Source organism: Elephas maximus, chromosome 10, assembly GCF_024166365.1.
Source record: "Elephas maximus indicus isolate mEleMax1 chromosome 10, mEleMax1 primary haplotype, whole genome shotgun sequence".
Classification (NCBI taxonomy): Eukaryota; Metazoa; Chordata; class Mammalia; order Proboscidea; family Elephantidae; genus Elephas; species Elephas maximus.
This window is the reverse complement of record NC_064828.1, coordinates 26,320,751-26,341,201: the sequence shown is the minus strand read 5'-3', so window position 1 is coordinate 26,341,201 and position 20,451 is coordinate 26,320,751. Positions and strand designations below refer to the sequence as shown.

Sequence of the window (20,451 nt, the reverse complement as noted above, 5' to 3'; positions counted from 1 at the left end):
ATGTAATGTATTTTTGTCATCTTAATTAATACAAGGTTGAAAAATACTTGTTCTCTGCCTTCAATAAACTTATGATCTGGAAGGAGAGGAAAAATAAGTCAAAAATAAGTATCATATGGAGCAGCTTGTAATAAATATCATATGAATGATAAAAACATGGTTAGAGGAAAATCCAGAGGTGGAAAACATGCTTTTAGTTAGGGCATAAGGTAAAGCATTACAGAGGGAAAACGGTCTTTGGGCAGGATTTTGAAGGTAGCTGGGGTTTTTGCAGGTGTAGATGAATGTAAAGGGAATTTCACATACAGAAATTACTACAAAGAAACGAGTATGGGAAATTGATAACCATTCAGGAAATAAAATTCCTTTCAGTTTACCTGTCAATGGGAGTAGTAAAAAATAAGACAGAGAAAGTAATTTGAAGACAACATATGGAGAATTTTGGGATTTTGTGAATAATGAAAACCATTGATAGTTTTTGAGCAGGGAAATAAGAAAACCAAAGTTATGTTCCAGGAATTTCTAAGGACAGATGTAGCCAGGCTAAGAGATAATAAAGATCTAAACTCTTTTTTCCTCCTTAGTCTCTTAGTGGGAGGAGTTTGCTTTTAGATGTTTCCCAAATAATTTGTGATCTATAGGCCAGTGTTCCTAGGGCACAGATACCTGATATGCTCAATTATCTTACACTACATGGTGTGAGCATTCATTTCTACCTGGGTGAATTAATCATACCATGTAGACCCTAAATGCCTTAAAGTAAAAATGGAAGGGACATTAATCAATGAAAGTAAATACTTACATTAGTTGGGAAGTTCTCTGAAGTTTTTCAATCAAATTGGCTTAAATAGTAATACTTCTTATTCATTTCCTTTATGTATAAAAAATTCTGCCATGCTAAGGAGGCCTGCTGAGGAAATGCTTAAAAGTTAACCTACAAAGACCAACCTATACATCAAAATGAGAAAAATAAATATGATCTTAGAGCTAATGTGTTTGATAAACTACAAATATTATGCAATGAACTCTTTGAAGTGGCTGCTGCCTGAAAGGCTGGCTGTTCGAATTCATCCAGTGGCTCTGCAGAATAAAGACCTGGTGACCTGTTCTCATAAAGATTACAGCCTAGGATTATAGACATTATAGAAAGAAGCACCATGCTGTCCTTCTACAGCAAAGACCCAAAAAACTAAGTAAAATGATGCAACTGTCAATCCTGGAGCCCTAGGTGTCAAATGAAGCGAGAAGAACACAACCAAGCACCTAGTGGAAAAGAAACTGACAGAGAAAAAGAGAACGAGGACAGCTACGGAGTAGAGGTCCCCTACTAGCTAATGTGGCACAGGTTCACCATCTTGGACCTCAGTCACCAAGAATGGTGGACAGGGAGCATGAGTGGGCAACTTCACAGAGCTCCCAACAGGAGACAGAGTAGCAGGTAACCAGGAATACATGCTTTCCCATTCCCCATCCTTCTGTCTATGTGGCCTCTGCCACTTTCTAACGGGCCACGGTTGCTTGGCTGGAGAGACACCAGCTCACTGCTGCCCAGGCCTGTCCTGCCCCCATCGACCGACTCCTTCAGCACCATTTTTTTTGGTTATTGTTTTTTGGCTTTTTTTTGGTCTCTTCTCTCTTTCCCCGCCCAGTTAGCCCCATGTGCCATCCCTGTCTCTTTTTGACAGGCTGTGCCACATCACTTGGCTAGAGGGCCATCAGCACATGGCCTCTCCAGGTCTGTGGGGCCTCCATAGGCCAGGTCCCTTGTCATATTTTTTTATTTTTCTTTATATTTCCCGTTTCTTTTTCCCTTCCATCTAGGCCTTGTGCTGCCTCCTCCCCTTCCTTACAGACCATGGGCCGTGCTGCACCACCTGGCATGAGAGACATTAGCTTGGTGCCACCCCAGTTCTGTCCTGTCCCCCACAGCCATCTGCTCCAGCACCATATTTATTTAATTTTTGTTGCTTCTTCTATTTCTTTCCCTTCCTTTCTCCTGCCCATCTAGCCCCATGTGCTGTCCATGCCCCTTCTCAACAAGCTGATATTGGCTGATGGTTTTATACTAAAAAAAATATATATATATTATTTTTGAGGAATTTTCCTTCTGTTCCTATTTTATTGAGGTTTATTTATTTTTGTTTTTTTAATCAGGAATGGGTGTTGGATCATTTGATTCTTTTCTTTTGTTCTATATATGTGGTGGATTATGGTGACTGATTTTCTAATGTTGAACCATCCCTGCGTACCTAGTATGAATCCCACCTGGTAATGTAGTATTATTATTATCATTATTTTCTTGATATGATGATGGATTCAATTGGCTAGAATTTTGATGAGGATTTTTGCATCTATATTCATGAGAGATACTGGTCTGTTATTTTCTTTTCTTTTTTTGTGATGTCTTTGTCTGTCTTTGGTATCAGGGTTATGCTGGCTTCATAGAATATTCCTTCCTTATCTATGCTCTGAAATAGTTTGAGCAGTACTGGTATGAGTTTTCTATAAATGCTTGGAAGAATTCTCCAGTGAAGCTGTCTGGACCAGGGCTTTTTTTTGGTTGGGTGTTTTTTTATTACCTCTTCAATCTCTTCTCTTGTTACGGGTCTGTTCAGATTTTGATCTCAGTTTGTGTTAGTTTAGGTAGGTAGTTTGTTTCTAGAAATTTATACATTTCCTCTAGGTTTTCCAGTTTGTTGGAGTGCAGTTTTTCATAGTATCCTATTATGATCCTTTTTATTTCAACTGAGTCTGTTGTAATGTCCCCTATCTCATTTCTTAATTGGGTTATTTACTTCCTGTCCTGTTTTTCTTTTGTCAATTTGGTCAATAGTTTGTTGATTTTGTTGATCTTTTCGAAGAACCAACTTTTGGTCTTGCTGATTCTTTTTATAATTTTTCTGTTCTCTTTTTCATTTGTTCCTGCTCTAATTTTTTATTATTTCCTTTTTTCTGGTGGCTGTGTTCTTTTGCTGTTCTTCCATTCGTTTGAGTTGCAGGGCTAACATTTTCATTTTGGCCTGTTATTTTTTGATGTGTGCATTTATTGAGATAAATTGACCTTTGAGCACTGCCTTTGCTGTGTCCTAAAGGTTTTGGTATGATGTGTTTTCATTCTCATTTGATTCTAGGAAGTTTTTTCATTTCCTATTTAATTCTATTGCCCAGTTGTTTTTAAGCAAGGTGTTACTGAGTTTCCATGCATTTGATTTTTGTTGTTGCTGTTCTCTCTGTTTTTGATTTCTCCTTTATGGCATTGTAATCAGAGAGAATGCTTTGTATTATTTTGATGTTTTGGATTTTATTAAGGGTTCCTTTGTGGTCTAAAATGTGATCCATTCTGGAGAATGTTCCATATATGTTGGAAAAGAATGCATAATTTGATGCTGTTTGGTGGAGTGTTCTGTATATGTCTATGAGGTCAAGTTGGTTGGTTTTGGTGTTTAGATCTTCTTTATCTTTGTTGAGTTTCTTTGTATATATTCTGTCCTTTACTGACAGTGATGTGTCAAAGTCTCCTACTATTATTATGGAACTGTCAATTTCTCTTTTCAGTGCTGTTAGAGTTTTTTTTTTTTTTAAATGTATTTTGGAGCCCTGTCATTTTGTGTGTATTTATTAGGGTCATGTTTTTTTGGTGGATTCGCCCTTTATTCATTGTATAATGTCCTTCCTTGTCTTTTATGGAGGATTTTGCCTTAGAGTATATTTTGTCTGAGATTAGTTTTGCCATTCCTGTCCTTTTTTGATTACTGTTTGGTTGATATATATTTTTCCATACTTTCATTTTTTAATATATATGTCTTTGTGTCTAAGCTGTCTTTCTCGTAGACATCATATTGATGGGTAGTGTTTTTTAATCCATTCTGCCAATCTCTGTCTCTTTATGGGTGCATTTCAGCCATTTACATTCAGTGTGTTTATCAATAGGTATGAATTTATTGCTCTTATAATATTGTGCTTTTTTGTGGTACTGACTTTTTTTGTTCCTCTTACTTTCATGTGCTGAGTTCCTACCTTGGTGGATTTTTTTCTTTCTTTGTTATAGATTTTGTGCTTACTGAGTCTTTATCTTTTTTTATTTTGATGAGTAGGTTTGTTAACTTTCTTTGTGGTTACCTTGAAATTTACCCTTAACCTCCTGAATTTAAACCAATCTTTTATTTCTTGATATTGCCTTGACTTCCTCTCCATTTGAAAGTTCTATACCTACACAATTTATTCCCTCTTTTATTGTTTTGATCTTGTCATCATTTACAGATAGACATCTCTATTTCCCTGTTTTAAGTCTTTTAGCTTTGTTTTATCACTGAGAGTTCTTTACGTATGTTGGTAACTGGCTGATGCTGTCCTGCATCCTAAAATCAAGTTGTTGTCAGTTCTCTAACTGAAGAACTTCCCTTAGTATTTCTTGTAAGTTTGGTTTGGTTTTTCTGAATTTCCTTAATTTCTGTTTATCTGGAAATATCCTAATTTTACCATCATATTTGAGAAAGAGTTTTGCAGGATAAATTACTCTGGATTGGTGCTTTTTTTTTTTTTCTTTTTCTTTCAATGTTTTATATATGTCATCCTGTTGCCCTCTTGCCTTCATAGTTTCTGCCAAGTAACCAGAGCTTTGTCTTATTGTTCTGTATGTGACTTCTTGTTTTTCTCTGCTGCTCTCAGGATTCTTTTCAAGTTTTTCGTTTTGTCAAGTGTGATTATGCTATGATTTGGTGACTTTTTTGGGGGGGGAGCTCTAACCTATATAGGGTTTATTGAGCTTCTTGGATGGTCAGCTTTTTGTCTTTCATGATATTTGGGAAGTTTTCTGACAGCAAGTCTTCAACAATCTTCTCTGTCTTTTCTGTTTTCTTCCCCTTTTCTGGAACTCTGATCATGTCAAAATTTTTGTTCTTGATTGTGTCTCACATAATTTCTAGGTTTTCTTCATTCTTTTTTCTGATGTTTCTTCAAAGTGGCATCCATGGATTTGTCTTCAGTCTCACTGATTCTGTCTTACATTGTTTCAAATTTGCTCCTAAAACCTTCTATTGAGTTTTTTATTACTGAAATTTTGTTGTTTATCTTTTGTATTTCTAGCTGTTGTTTTTGTATAACTTCTAATTGTTTACTTATTTTGATGTTTTGTTTTTGTATTATTTTCCTGTATTCTATTGCTTTGTCTGTGTTTTCCTTGATTTTGGGTTTGTATTTGTCTGCTTTTTCCATTATTTTCTCTATTTTTTCCTTGGTTTTGTTTGTGTTTTCTTGATCTCTTTCCTGATCTCTCGGAGAGCCTTAAATATTAGTCTTTTGAATTCCATCTCAGATAGTTTTACTGCTTTTTCTTCTACCAGAAGACTATCTGATTCTTTATTTTGGTCACTAGCTGGAGCCATCTTGTCCCACGTTTTTATATGTTTCGATATTGTCTGCTATCTCTGAGACATTAAAGTATTATTTATTAATTGTTTGTTTTTTTTCTTCCTTTTGTTTTGTTTTGATATCTCGGGCAGGCAGGGCAGACATTGTTTGATAGTTCCTCACTTTTGGGCACAATAGTTCACTGCTTTTTCTGGGTGGGCAGGGAAGCAGCAGGCAGGGCAAACCCACCTGGCTCTCCAATGGTTCGGTGAGGTCACTGAGGATAGACTGGGATGTTGCTATCTGCCTCCTGATTTTGGTTCAGTGATGTGAGACTGTTCATAGATCCTTACCAGATGGGCGAGAATGCTAGATGGGGAGTAGAATGGGCTCACTTCATACCATTCAGCAACTGGTCGAGTGGAGCAAGGGGAGTGGCAGTGAAGACTTGGTGCAGTGGTGGGCCTGAGTATCGGGGATGCTCTAGCTGACGTGGTATTGTTGAGCGGCCTGTGAGAAAGAAGGAGAAGTGGCAGGAGGGACAGATGGATGAGGGATGGGAAAGCATGTTTCTCTGGTTACCTAGTGTTCTGTCTCCTGTTGGGAGCTCCGTGAAGTTGCTTTTCCGTAATCTTTTTTGCTGGAGTGCATTCCAAGATAGTGACACTGTGTCATTGTACTTGCCAGGTGACCTCTACTGTGTGTGTCTCCTTGTTCTTTGTTTTTTTGTCAGTTTTTTTTTTCCAGTCAGTGTTTGATTTAATTCCTATTCCTTCATTTGAATCTTAGTGTTCCAGGATTGATTTTTGTATCTGTTTTACTTAGTTTTTCAGGTCTTTGCTGCAGAAGGGCAACACCTCTGACTAAGTTGCCATGTTGGCTCTGCCTCTCTATTGTTATATTTTTATTCAAACTTATTTTTACATAACCATATTTTTCATTCTTTCTTTGAATCTTTTATACTTTTGATTTCAGGCTTAGGAATATATACAGACCTGGAGATATATATTTATAACATTAAAATGTTGAATCGAAAAATGTCTGTATATGTGGAATGAACAATCATTGAAATTAATGTTTTTTGGCCTTTATTTAAATGTGTAAAACCTAAGACAAAAAAACCTGTGCAAAGAGAAGTTTTATTCCTGATACCATAGATATTTTGTTTCATCAGATGGTGCTTTGTGAAAGGGCTTACTTGGGATCAATAACAAACAGAAATTAAGCAAATAGCGTTAACTGATTAATCGCATTGAAGTAACTTTGGAATAAAACTAGATTTAACTATGCCCTTCCCTATATTATATTTAAGACTGCTGGGTAGCCAGAACCCTGACATATCATTATCGACTGTTAAGTTACCAAAATACTTCCAGACTAGGTAAGTGCTAAGGAACCCTTGTGGCATGATGGTTAAGCACTCAGCTGCTGCCCAAAAGGTTAGTGGTTCAAACCCACCAGGTGCTCAGCATGAGAAAAGACCTGGCAATCAGTTCCCTTAATATTAAAACATAGGAGACCCTATGGGGCAGTTCTACTCTGTCCTACAGGGTTACTGTTGATTCCACAGCCCACAACAACAACAGGTAGATTCTAAATAGTTTCTAACCCAAGACCCCAACCCAAATGTTCTTGCTAATCTTTATTTTCCTTGTGTCCTGGGCTGCTTCTCAATTCTGGAACTTAAAGATTGATGCTTGACATACACAGACTCCTTTAGAACTTTACTCTAGTGCCTAGACTGAGTCCCTTGTGACTGAGTAATGCTATGCCATACCAACGGTCAGCTATTATCAACCCACCCCTGTCTCCATACACTGTCAACTCTCGGCAAGAGGGGCATTGCCCTTAGCTTCGCATTTTCAGTAGCTGCACACATCACAAACACAAAATATAACTTAATGAAAGAGCTTGTGGGTGTTTCTGTCTCTTGGGATCTGGCCTTCAGCATGGTACAGCATGACTCTAACTCCAGACTTTCATTCTGGTGACTAACATCATTCAGTTGACAAGGAAATTCTTCTTTATATCTCTTTCCCTATGTTTTCATAAAACCAAAACAAACAGACTACCGTGTCTGAACATCACGATGTTTTGTGGATTATGCCAATGTCAATATTGAAGACAGACTCTGCTTCCAAGTTTTGGGATGATCTGAGTGCTAGAAGCAGTTAGATAAAAGAAGAAGTAATTAATCTAATAAATACTTCCTCTCAGATGGCAAGAATTAAAGACTCTTTTATAATATAGTATTTCCCAGCATATAGAGATTAACAAGAAAAATAATTTACATCTTTCCGTATCTTAAATATATTTTTAATATTTTTGAAAAAAATCATATTTTATTCTTTAATTCTTCAGATCATGAAGAGTACAAATCAAAGAACTCTAAAAGTGGAACTAAGAAAAACAAAAGCTGAAAAGAAATTTCATCATACACACAACTTGAAGAGTTCGGATAATTGCTAACTAAATTTAAGTATTGATCAAAATTATAAGAATGCATTGAAGGTACTTTGGATGAAAGTCTTAACTGTTAAAAAAAAAATTGCTTTTGTAAATAATTTCCAGGCAATAGTTTGGTCTCACTTAGCTTTTGTGGAAAACAACAAAAAAAAATATTTCCTTTTGTTATGAAACCCTCACAAATACTGCCTTTCAAAGTCCAGACAACCTTGCATTCTTGGTTCCTGCAAGGAAGCCCAATTACAGTTGTACTTCACTTTGTAGAACAGATGTATGCTGTAACTGGAGCTTAGTCCACTGCTTTGCATTACATTTTAGATGGTTAAAATAAGATGTGTAATTAAAACAACACTTGTGGTTACATATTTTAAAGAAGAGAAGATCTTTATGAGACATTTATGATAATACTCAAATATGTTACACAGCACATATTCTGAAACACAATATGGTACTAAAACCCATCATTTGGTGACTAGCTTTGCAACAACAGGAGCTAAGTTCTGACTAATATCTGACCCTTTATATTTAGCTTCTATCTGAACTGTATTCTAGGTAAACAATATCTGTTAAATTTCTAATTCTTATTTTGGGTACTCCCTGACCTACCAGCTAGCTAAAGCTATTAGTCTATTTAAGATTCTTAGAGTAAAATCGTGTATTGTTCTTTGGTGGTAGAGTGGTAAGGTCACACTTGCAAGGGTGGACTTATTTCAAATAGAAATCTTCTTTTTAGCCAGTAACTAAGAGTGGAGAAGAATTTGCTTAGAGAGTTAATTTTCAAACAAGTCTACTACCTATGCTACATCCTGATATGCTGCTCCAGTGTGAAAAAACAGAACTTTGGAAACTGAATTATGTATGATAGGTTCAATTTTCATAAGACAATTTTATTTCTCGAATAAGACCCTACTGTGTAGTGAACAATGTTTAAGATGACAATGGACTTTATTGTAATAATTTTCTAATCAAAATTATTGAATTCTGTAGAGAAATCATACTCATGACTTGTTAAAATATGTTGTGACAGAATTTGCTTAACCATGACTTCTCATTTATGTTTTATGAACAAGTTTTTCAGTCCCAAAGACTTTCCTTAGGGCAGCCTTCACCTCCTTGTTCCTAAGGCTATAAATTAAGGGATTGCAGAGGGGCGTTATCACAGAATAAAATAAGGTAATAATTTTTTGTACTTCCACTGGGTGTTCTCTTCCAGGGCTAACATACATCACCATAACAGAGCCAAAAAACAGGACTACCACAGCCAGATGAGAAGAACAAGTGGAGAAAGCTTTGCGTTTGTTTGCTGCTGAGGGCATCCGTTGCACAGCCAGAATCACCAGAGCATAGGAACAAAGAATAAAGAGAAAGGTGCCAACCATGAAGATAGCATTGAAAGCAGAGTAAATGAGCTGTGTGGTGGTGTCATCAGAACAGGACAACATCATCAATGGGACAGGATCACACATAAAATGGTTGATGGTATTTGGGCCACAATAGGGCAACTGTGTAATAAGAAAAACTGGTGCTAGGAATAGGATAAACCCACAAGACCATCCAAAAATGGCCAGGCCAGTGTAGAGCTCTTTAGTCATGATGCGTGGGTAATGTAGAGGACGGCAGATGGCAAGGTACCTGTCAAAGGCCATGATGCAAAGGTAGAAGCCCTCGTCACATCCAAAAGAGAAGAAAAAGTAGAATTGTACAAAACAACTCACAAAGGAGATAGACTTGCTTGTGGAGAGGAAGTTGGCCAACATGTTAGGGATGGTTGTGGTGACATAACATATTTCTAGCAAAGAGAAATTCCCCAAGAATATGTACATAGGAGTGTGAAGGCGCAGGTCCCACCACACAGCACAGACAATGGCTGTGTTCCCCATCAGGGTCAGCATGTAGGTTGCTGAGAAGAGCCCAAAGTAGAGGAGCTGCATTTCTGGGCTTGAGGGAAAGCCCAGGAGGATAAAGTGGCTAACGGAGCTGGTGATGTCTCTGCTGGATGCATTCATTAGTTTGGAAAACATGGAGATGATACTGGTTATTCAGCTTTAATGTTGTTTTTCCCTGAAAACACCAATTTCTTTACTATTTATTAAGCAACAAAACTATGATCTTCACAATTTGTTCCCCAGGAATATTATTTCATTTTAATAAGATGCAAGTTATAATAAAAAGAAAAAGAAAAAAGACATGATTTGCTGCAAGCATTAAACAAAGTCAAGATACTGGATTGCCAAGAAGAATCACAAAATTGCAAACTTTGTGATTCTAAGTCATTTAGCCTCTATTTGTGTATTTCCTCACATGTTTATTATACAGAATATAGTACATACAAATCCATGTATATGAAAATTCTTTGTAAAGCATTATGGGAAGCCAATTTATTATAATTAGTGGTAATGATCATAATAAGAAAGGAAGTGGTACTCACATTTAGACATTTTAAAAGGCTCTATCTCACTGTGGTGCAATGGAAGAGCACAGGGGATATTCTTCTGTTCCCAGCCTACCTGCTGGCTCATGTATTGTGAAATGATGATTACAAGCGCCTCTCTGGTTCCACAATACTGTTTTTTTTTTTTTTTTAACCATACCCAAGACATGTGTGATATATAAGAAATGCTTTCTTTCTACCCAGTCTGCTGGATTCAGCTCCACAGCACGGGGAAGGGTCCCGCAATTTTGGCACCTAAAATTCTCTGGTTGAAAATTTTGGTACGCTCTTTTGTCAATGTATGAACTAGATATGCCAGTTAAAGCTGACCTTCAGGAGAGGATCTGGTCTGCATGACTACACTGTTGAATGTGAGTGGACTTGGCCAACTGTGCTGCCAAAAATAATTGTAACATAGACGAAGTTTGTTTTTTTTTTTTTTTTTAATTTCTTTGTGTGTGCATTTCCATGTTACTTTTTTCACAGCTATTTTCTATGCCGGGTCTTTTTTCTCCCTTTTAAACATACCTCTGACACTTTTTAAAATAACCACCCTAGGAATTTTCTATTGGGACAAACTTGAAACATGGAATATCTTGGTCTATTCACCCCTGCTACCCCCTCCCTGGTTTGTTGTTATTGAATCAAAGCTCTACTTTTGAATGTCTTGTTCACTCCAGACCCTGCTCTTGGCTACCATACTTGGCACCCATTGCCAGTGGGGCTGTGTAGATTGTATCTATCAAGTCTGAGTACTACCTGGAAGTTCAGTCTATTGTTTCTCATATGACATCATATCAGGCGGCAGTGTAGACCAGGTACTGTAATTTCTTAAATTATAGAAAGTTTTGTGTTTGTTTGTGCTGGCTTTGTCTTGGTAGACATAGATTCTACTTTGATCTGTTGTGATTGTGCAGTAAGAATTAAAAAAAAAAAAAAGCTTATTTAGGACTTTAGTCCTGAATGATTTTCTCAGCTTTGTTTGTGTTATAGTATCTGAGAAAGAATAAATACTGCCTTGTCTGGAGACAAAGTCTGGGGTGGTCCAACTGGTTAACATGCTTGGCTGCTAACTGAAAGGAGGTTTGACTCCACCCAGAGGCACCTCAAAAGAAAGTTCTAGTGATCTACTTCTGAAAAATCAGCTACTGGGAACTCTGCGGAGCTCAGTTCTACTCTGACACACATCGCCAGGTTGCTGTGGATCAGAATCCACTCAACGGCAACTGGTGTTTGGAGACAGCAAGCTATGAGGCTAGCAAATCTTGACCACCCTCAAACAACACTTGAAATAAAAATAAAGTACATGAGCATTTAAACTGTAGTTATGTAGTTATTGAGTACAAAATATATATAAACAAAAAGAGAGAAAGTATAAGAATATGAATGTTAATATACAAGACAATTGATGTCATTAAGTTTTGAAAATACCCTTACCTGTGGGATGCTCACAGATTATTCTTTTGGATTATTTTTTGTGAAGAAGAAAATTCATTCAACCACACAGGTCTTAGTGGTTATCCAATTTCTACATGACTCATTTGACTGATTTTTTAAGAGATCATTTTATGTTTATCTTTTTACATTCTGGCCTGGGTCCTAGTTCCTCAGCACCCCACTCTCAATTCTCTCAGTTATTATCACTGACAGTGGAACCCTAACAGCAGTATATCAAGTCAATATCAATACTTACCTTGCTTGGGTCTCCCGTTAGAATATTTCTTGAGGATATTAACTGTATAAACCCACAGGCCAGAGAAGATCCTATAAATGCAACAAACAAGAAGCACACAGATGCTGAACAGTTTTGCCATTTAAGGAAGAGTTATGTCACACGAAGCCAAGATATATTAAATGAGTAAAACTGAGAGCAATATTTGAGTTGGGGAGATAAAATATCAGTGAAATCAGAGGTTTGCCATATTTTCCTCTACTTAAAAAGCAACAAAAATCATCATCATCATCATAATAAATCCACTTCCAGCAATTAATCAAATTTTCACTCAAAATTATGGGGTATCTGTAAACACTACTCACGGACATATTACAGAGATAAAACCCAGTGCCGTCGAGTCGATTCCGACTCATAGTGACCCTATAGGACAGAGTAGAACTGCCCCATTGAGTTTCCGAGCAGCGCCTGGCGGACTTGAACTGCCGACCCTCTGGTTAGCAGCTGATAAAGAAACTAGATAAAAATATTTCCCAAGACTCAGGGAAACAAGAAGAAAATTAATGTTTTCAGTCTTCTCTGTCTTCATTTTATGCTAATCAAATGTTTACATTCTCAGAGCAGAAAGAAAGCCCTTGCTTGTGAATCCATTTACACAGGAAACTCAGCATTTGCTGACATACAGCATGCAAAGTTTTCATGCCCTCCTTGCCTGTGTGTCTAGAAGAAAGGTCAGAGAACAGAAATAAAATATTACCCCACAGAGTGAAAAGCAGGAGAGGGGCTTCTGAAGAATTAGATGACCCAGTTTGTAACCTGGCATGAGTTACAAAGAGTGGATCTTAAAAGATTTTTTCTCCCCAGCATCAAAGCTCATGTTTATGATCAATATGAAAGTTCAAATGATAGTACCATGTATATTTATTTCCTTGGATTGTGGCCTTTTCACATTTGGGACCCTGTCCCCCGATATTTTTAAAGTATTTGTTCAACTGATGAGATCGCTTTTGAATTTTATCTATTTACAATGAATTCCCAAGCCTTGCCATTCCCTAAGGAATAGTGTACTTGCAGAACTGGATTCTTACCTTCTCATGCTTCTAATAACCAGGCAATGCAAAAGGTTCCCAGGGGAATAATTAAATAGTAACAGAGCTTGTCATAATGGCCACAATAGGAAGATCTGCCACTAGTGTCCCTGTTTCCATTTTGAAAAGAAAACATTCTTTGTCCACCATTAGCTCACACATTTGTTTAGAGACATATGAGCAGTAATTTTATGATAGCTAAATAGTATTTTAAGAGCTAAGGCTGCAAACATCAACCAACATTTAATAGACACTGGGGATATAACAGTAAACAAAAGAGAAAAATTCTTATCTACGTTGGGAAGGCAGGTGACAGAAAAAAAGTGAAATCAGTAAGTGAGTAAATTATATGTATTTTTTTCATTTGAGAAAAACTGAAGAGTGGAAATGGGGTAGAGCTTGGGGTTGTGGGCAGGCCTTTTAATTTCAACAGAATTTTAAGGAAAGCCTGGTAGAGGTGCAAATATTTGAGCACAGGCTAGAAAACCTGAGGGAACAAACCTTGAGGTCGTTGAGAGAGCGTTTCATGCAAAAGGAACAGTCAATGCAGGAACCACAGGTAGGAGTGTGCCAGTGTGATGAAAGCAAAGAGGGCCAGTGAGCCAGGGCAGTGGGAACCAGGGAGATAGCCACTATCTGGCACCCACTCCTATTATCTCCACTTCTTCTCTGTATAGCATCTGTACTTCATTTTACTCTTTAATTCAAATTTTGAATTTTGTAAAGTTTGCAGATTTTAATCTTAATTGATTCTCCCATGTAATCTATTAGAATTTTGTCAACATCTTTATAAACCACTCTCCAAAAACAGTTTTGATTTTTACAATTACTGTCAAGTTGACTCTCTGCAGTCTTAATTCTGAGGTGTATTTTAAATTGCAGATAGTTTCAATGACACATTGAAATTAAAAAAAAAGTTTCTAGGTTTAATATAAATACATCATTTTTAAGTTGGATCACCTTTCTTTGGAGTGAGCAAGACCACAGCCTTTGGTATTGATTATACCTCAACATAAAGAAAAAAAAAAAATCCTCACAACTGGACTGATATGCAACATCGTGATAAATAGAGAAAAGGTTAAAGTTTTCAAGGATTTCATTTTACTTGCATCCACAATCAACGCCCACGGAGGAGAAGTAAAGAAATCAAAGGACACTTTACATTGGGCAAATGTACTGCAAAAGACCTCTTTAAAGCACTAAAAAGTTATCAGAAGGGACCAGTCCCTGGAGAAGGACCTCATGCTTGGTGTTGTAGAGAAACAACTTTCACCAAAGCCTTCTGCAACAAAGAGGTATTTTTATTTTATTTACTTTTTATTGTGCTTTAGATGAAGGTTTACAGAGCAAATTAGTTTCTTACTAAACAATTAATGCACATAGTGTTTTGTGACATTGCTTGCCAACCCTGTAATATGTCAACACTCTCCCCTTCTTGACCTTGGGTTCCCCATTTCCATTTGTCCAGCTTTCCTGTCCCTTCCTGTCTTCTTGTCCTGGCCCCCGGGCTGGTTTGCCCATTTAGTCTCCTATACTTGGTTTAGCTATGTGTATTATTGTTTGTTTTATGGGACTCTCTAATCTTTGGTTGAAGGATGAACCTCAGGAGCGACCTCAGGACTGAGCTAATAGGATGCACAGGCACCATACTTTCAGGGTTTCTGCAGTCTCTGTCACTAGTTAAGTCTGGTCCATTTTTGTGAACCTGAATTTTGTTCTACATTTTTCTCCAGCTCTGTCCAGAAACCTCTATTGTGATCCCTGTCAGTGCCATCAGTAGTGGTACAAAGGCATCACCTAGTTGTGCTGGACTCAGTCTGGTGGTGGCTGTGGTGGTTGTGGTCCATTTGTCCTTTGGATTAATCTTTCTCTTGTGTATGGTTTTCTTCATTCTCCCTTACTCCAGATGCCATGGGACCAGTGGAGGATCTTAGATGGCCTCTCACAAGCTTTTAAGACTGCAGATTCTACTCACCAAAGTATTTTTTTTTTTATATATAAACTATGTTATGGCAACTGAGGTAGATGTTCCTCAAGACAAAGGTTTCCAGCCCTCAGCCCAGTAATTTGGCCCCTCAGAGAGTTTGGATGTGTCTATGAAGCTTGTCTTGGTCAAGTTGTGCTGACTTTTCCAGTATTGCCTACTACTAGCTTACCCTTCATTAAAGTTGCCACTTATTTATCATCTAGTTAGTGTTTTTCTCTCTCCACCTCTCCCATCCCTTGTAACCATCCCAGATTGTTTCTTTCTGTATGTAAACTTTTTCACGAGTTTTTTTTATAATAGTGGTCTCATACAGTATTTGTCCTTTTGTGATTGACTTATTTCACTCAGTATAATGCCCTCCAGGTTCATCCATGTTGTGAGATGCTTCACAGATTCATCACTGTCCTTTATCATTTCGTGGTATTCCATTGTGCGTATGTACCATAGTTTGTTTATCACTTCATCTGTTGATGGGCATATAGGTTGTTGCCATCTTTTTGCTATTGGGAACAATGCTGCAATGAATATGGGTGTGCGTATGTCTCTTTGTATGACAGCTCTTATTTCTCTTGGATATATTCCTAGGAGTGGGATTGCTGGATCATATGATATTTCTATTTCTAGCTTTTTAAGGAAGCACCGTATTGGTTTCCAAAATGGTTGTATCATTTTGGATTCCCACCAGCAATGCAGAAGAGTTCCAATCTCCTCACAACCTCTCCAACATTTGTTATTTTCTGTTTTTTTTGACTTGTGCCAGTAATGTTGGGGTGATGTGGTATCTCATTGTAGTTTTGATTTGTATTTCTCTAATGGCTAGTGATCGTGAGCATTTCCTTATGTGCCTGTGAGCCGCCTGAATGTCTTCTTTGGTTAAGTGTCTGTTCATATTCTTTGCTCATTTTTTTAATTGGATTATTTGTCTTTTGGTGTAAAGGTGTTGAATTTTCACATAGATTTTAGAGATTATAACTTTGTCAGATTTGTCATAGCCAAATTTTTTTTTCCCAGTCTGTAGGCTTTCTGTTTACCTTTTGGTGGTGTCATTTGATAAGCATAAGTGTTTAATTTTTAGATGATCCCAGTTATCTAGTCTATGTTCTGGTGTTTATATGGTTTGTATTGTATTTATGCCATGGGCCTGTAGCATTGACTGTATTTTTTCTTCTATGATCTTTATGGTTTTTGGTTTTGTATTTAGGTCTTTGATCCATTTTGAGTTAGTTTTTGTGTATGGTATGAGGTATGGATACTATTTCATTTTTTTACAGATGGTCATCAGGTTTTGCCAGCACCATTTGTTAAAAAAACTGTTTTTTCCCCATTTAATGGGCTTTGGAAACTACTTGATAGCAGTTTTTTTTTTTTTTTTAATGGGCTTTGGGCCTTTGTCGAAGGCCAGGTGACCACAGATGAATGGATTTACTTCTGGGTTTTTGATTCTGTTTCATTGGTCAATGTGTCTATTGTTATACCAATACCAGGCAATTTTGACTACAGTAGCTGTATAATAGGTTCTGAAGTCAGGTAGTGTGAGGCCTCCTATTTTATGCGTCTTCTTCAGTAGTGCTTTACTTATCCAGGACCTCTCTCCTTTCTATATAAAGTTAATGATTAGTTTTTTTTATCTTGTTAAAGATTATTGTTGGTATATGAATTGGGAGGCATTGTATTTGAAGATTGCTTTCGGGTAGAATTGCCATTTTCACAATGAAATCAAAGGATTTTTATTGTGACATATCAGGAAACAAAATGGGAAATTGGCTGCAAGCACTCAGGCTATAAACAGACCAAAATCCAAAGAAAGACTATCTATACGTGCTTTTTATACAATTCTGACAGGTCCTGATTCATTATGAGTAAATTATTTACAGATTATTAATGGTTAAATAAAAGAAAAAGAACTAAGATCATGACTGGGTGATCTTGTCTTTCTTTTCTAACAATTTGGTCTCTTGGTTCACCGGTCCTGGGTCTGTCATATGATTTTTTTTTTATCATGTGGGCTACTTATGATATTGGGTAGAGCTTTAACTCGATTCCTAGGGTAAATTGTTATTTAGTTTTGGTACACATGTCCACTGTCCACTGAACACTCTGTTCCACTCCTTTGATGTAGCTTCCTATTGTTTTAAGCTTTTCAGATTCTGACAAACAAGTTGGCCTTTTGTGGTTATGGCCTTCTGTGGTTAGGTTAACCCTTTATTATTGGTAAAGTAGAAGGACAGTGAAAAAGAGGAAGACCCTCAATGAGATACATTGACACAGTGGCTATGATAACAGGCTCAGACATAGTAAGAATTGTGAGGATGGTGCAAGATTGGGCAGTATTTTGTTCTGTTGCACATGGTGTTGTCATGACTGGAAACTGATTTGATGGCACCTAACAACAACAACATTTTAAAATTTCTACAATAGTTTTTTTTTAAAAAAATCCCCTGATTCTAATGATAGGAAGCAGCATGGTGGAGAGCAAGGGAATGAGTCATCCCACAGCGCTTTATTCATAACTCTGCTCAGCAAGTACTGTTTTATCTTCCCATCATAGATGTTGTTATGAATGAAATTGTGTTCCCCAAAATATGTGCTGAATTCGGTCTTAGTCAGCTAGTGCTACTATAGCAGAAATACAAGTGGATGGTTTGAACAAACAGAAATTTATTTTCTCACAGTTTAGAAGGGCTAGATGTCCGAATTCTGGAGTCAGTTCTAGGGAAAGGGTTTCTCTGACTTTTGGCTCTGGAGGAAGGTCCTTGTGTCTTTGAGCTTCTGCTTTTGGGAGATCTTCATGTGGCTTGGCATCTCTCTTGCCCCATTTCTGCTTCCTTTGCTTAGTGGTTTAATGTCTTTTGTATCTGAAGAGAGATTTACTTAAGATACACCCTACAATAATCCACTCTCATTAACATAAAAAAGGCAACTCATACCCAAAAGGGATTATAAGCACAGGTGTAAAAAAAAAGTGTTGCTGTTAAGTCCATTCCAACTCACAGCGACCTTATATGACAGAGTAGAACTGCCGCATAGGGTTTCCAAGGCTGTGATCTTTATGCAAGCAGGCTACCACATCTTTCTTCAACAGAGGGGCTGGTGGGTTCAAACTATTGACCTTTTGATTAGTAGCCTAGGGCTTAAACACTGTATCACCAGGGTGCTCCTATCACAGGCACAGAGGTTAGGATTTATCAAACCTGTTTTTGGGAGACAAAATTCAATCCATAACATTCAAACTTTGGCTCCCCAAAGTTCATGTCCTTGCCACAGCCAAACACATGCACCCCATCACATCATTCCAAAAGTCTTAAATCAACTCAAAGTCCAAAATCTCATCTTCTGAATCATCTAAATCAAATATGGGTGAGACTTTAGCCTTAGTCCTTCCTGGGGCAAAATTCTTCTTCATCTGTGAACCTGTGAAATCTGGAATACAGGCTCTCTGCTTCCAAAATACAATGGTGGAACAGGTAAAAGGAATGTATTTACATTACAAATGAGAGAAATTGGAGGGAAAGAAGGGATAATGGACACCAAGCAAGTCCAAAATCCAGTGGAACAACGTACATTAGCTCTCAAGTCTTGAAAATAATCCTGTGTTCTCTGAGACGATCTAGGTAATGGCCCTGCCCTCCAGGCACTGGGTGTTGGCCATGCCCTATGGATTTTGGGTAGAGTCTCCTCAGCGCTGCGCTGGGTCATGGTTTCATGGGACATCCCACTTAATTGACCTAATAATGTGTCTGGTGCTTCTGTTCTACTTTCTAGTTCACTGCGTAGTGACCGGGGCCTTAAAAGCTTGCAGGCAGCCATCTATGCACAACAATTTGTTTTCATTTACCTGGAGCAACAAAGGAAGAAAAAGTATCAGAAATAGGAGGAAGATATGGAAAGTGTGGCTAATTTTCTCCACAAACAACTGCCTTCTTTGCCATGAGACCAGAAAAGCTGGATGATACCTGGCTACCACTGCTGAATATTTTGATCAAAGATTCCATAGTGGAATCCTGATCAAAAGGGGGAAAATGAAGAACAGAATTTCAAATTCTCATGGACTCCAGACTTTCTGAAGCCACGGAGGTTGAATGAACCCTTGAAACTATTGACCTCAGATGATCTTTAAACCTTAAGCCAAAAATATCCCCCAAAGTCATCTTAAAACTGCACAATAGTTTAGCTTAACTAGTAAAAAGGATCTGCCTTGAGTATTATGCTCTTTTAAGAACATAAGAAATGACAAGAGCAACTTGAAAGATTAGATAGGAGCCTTACAGGGCAGTGAGTTTATGTTAATGAGGGAGGAACAACTGGGAAAAGAGGGTGAGAATGGTTGCACAACTCAAAGACTAATCAATGTCAGTGAAACATACATGCAGAAACTTGAATTGGTGCGTATTTTGGTATCTTCTCAACAACAATAACAACAAAATAAATAAAATTTAGAAAAGATGGATTCATTTGTGCTTAAAGTTTTAAAGAAATCTCAAGCACATTTGTGTTATGAAATATAATTCCAGAGGAAAATCAGAAAAGAAACCTGGGTATAAAGACTGGGAGGCCTGGAAGTTGATGTGGAAAGCTAAAGTCACACTGCTCAGGAAATGCAGTTTGTTGAAATACACAAATTTGGTCTCTGTCACACACACAGGGCTGATAGTTACAAGGTTGAGAAAGAGGCTGTCTCAAGGGGACAACTAAGGCCTGAGATTCATCAGCCTATTCTCCCAAAATGCCTCTTCTACTGCACACCCATCCCAGAAATGGTTAACATTCTTTTCGTATTTACATAAAGGTTTTAATCATACTGAGTTGCATATCACTGTAGGACATTTTCTCTTCAACTTATTAGGTATTTACACTAGTTCCAGAAAATTTTACACAATTTAAATAATTATTTTAGAAAATAAAACTAAGAAAAGTTGACATATATGAAAAAACATAGAAAAAATTACTAATGGCAGCAATAAACCAAAGAAACAACTCACTGCAACGGAGTCGATTCGGACTCATAGCGACCCTATAGTAGAGAGTAGAACTGCCTCATAGAATTTTCGAAGAGTGGCTGGTGGATTGGAACTGCTGACCTTTTGGTCAGCAGCTGAACTCTTATACACTGCACACCACTAGTCCATCTAAATCAAATCATCCTAATACCTTGCTGTATTTTCCCATTCCATTTCAACCTATTTATTATAAATGCTATAGCTATATTTTGAAGCCTATTTTTCCCATTTAATATCATAAGTTTTTAGTCATATTTCAGACAAACTTTAGAAGTGTTTAATACCAGTAAAGCATTTTATCATGTATACATGTCACAGTGTTCTTAACCATTTCTCTATTGGTGTATGTTTATTTGCAATGTAAGATCTTTCTCCAAAGAAGATTTTCTGATGACGAACTTGAAGGACTGAGATGGATACGAGGAATGAAGATGATATAAAGGAGAACAAGTCTGGTGGTG

At 37.4% G+C, this 20,451-nt stretch overlaps 1 protein-coding gene across 1 annotated transcript; it reads right to left on the bottom strand.

Moving 5' to 3' along the window:
- Nucleotides 1-8,867: 8,867 nt before the first annotated feature.
- On the bottom strand, nt 8,868-9,746 carry LOC126084489 (olfactory receptor 11G2-like). The gene has a single exon (XM_049899100.1). It carries the CDS (start codon nt 9,744-9,746, stop codon nt 8,868-8,870), a length of 879 nt encoding a protein of 292 aa, XP_049755057.1.
- Nucleotides 9,747-20,451: the final 10,705 nt, after the last annotated feature.

Excerpts from the sequence above, each read along its gene's own strand:
- LOC126084489 (XM_049899100.1), bottom strand. The coding sequence starts at position 9,746 with ATGCAGCTCCTCTACTTTGGGCTCTTCTCAGCAACCTACATGCTGACC.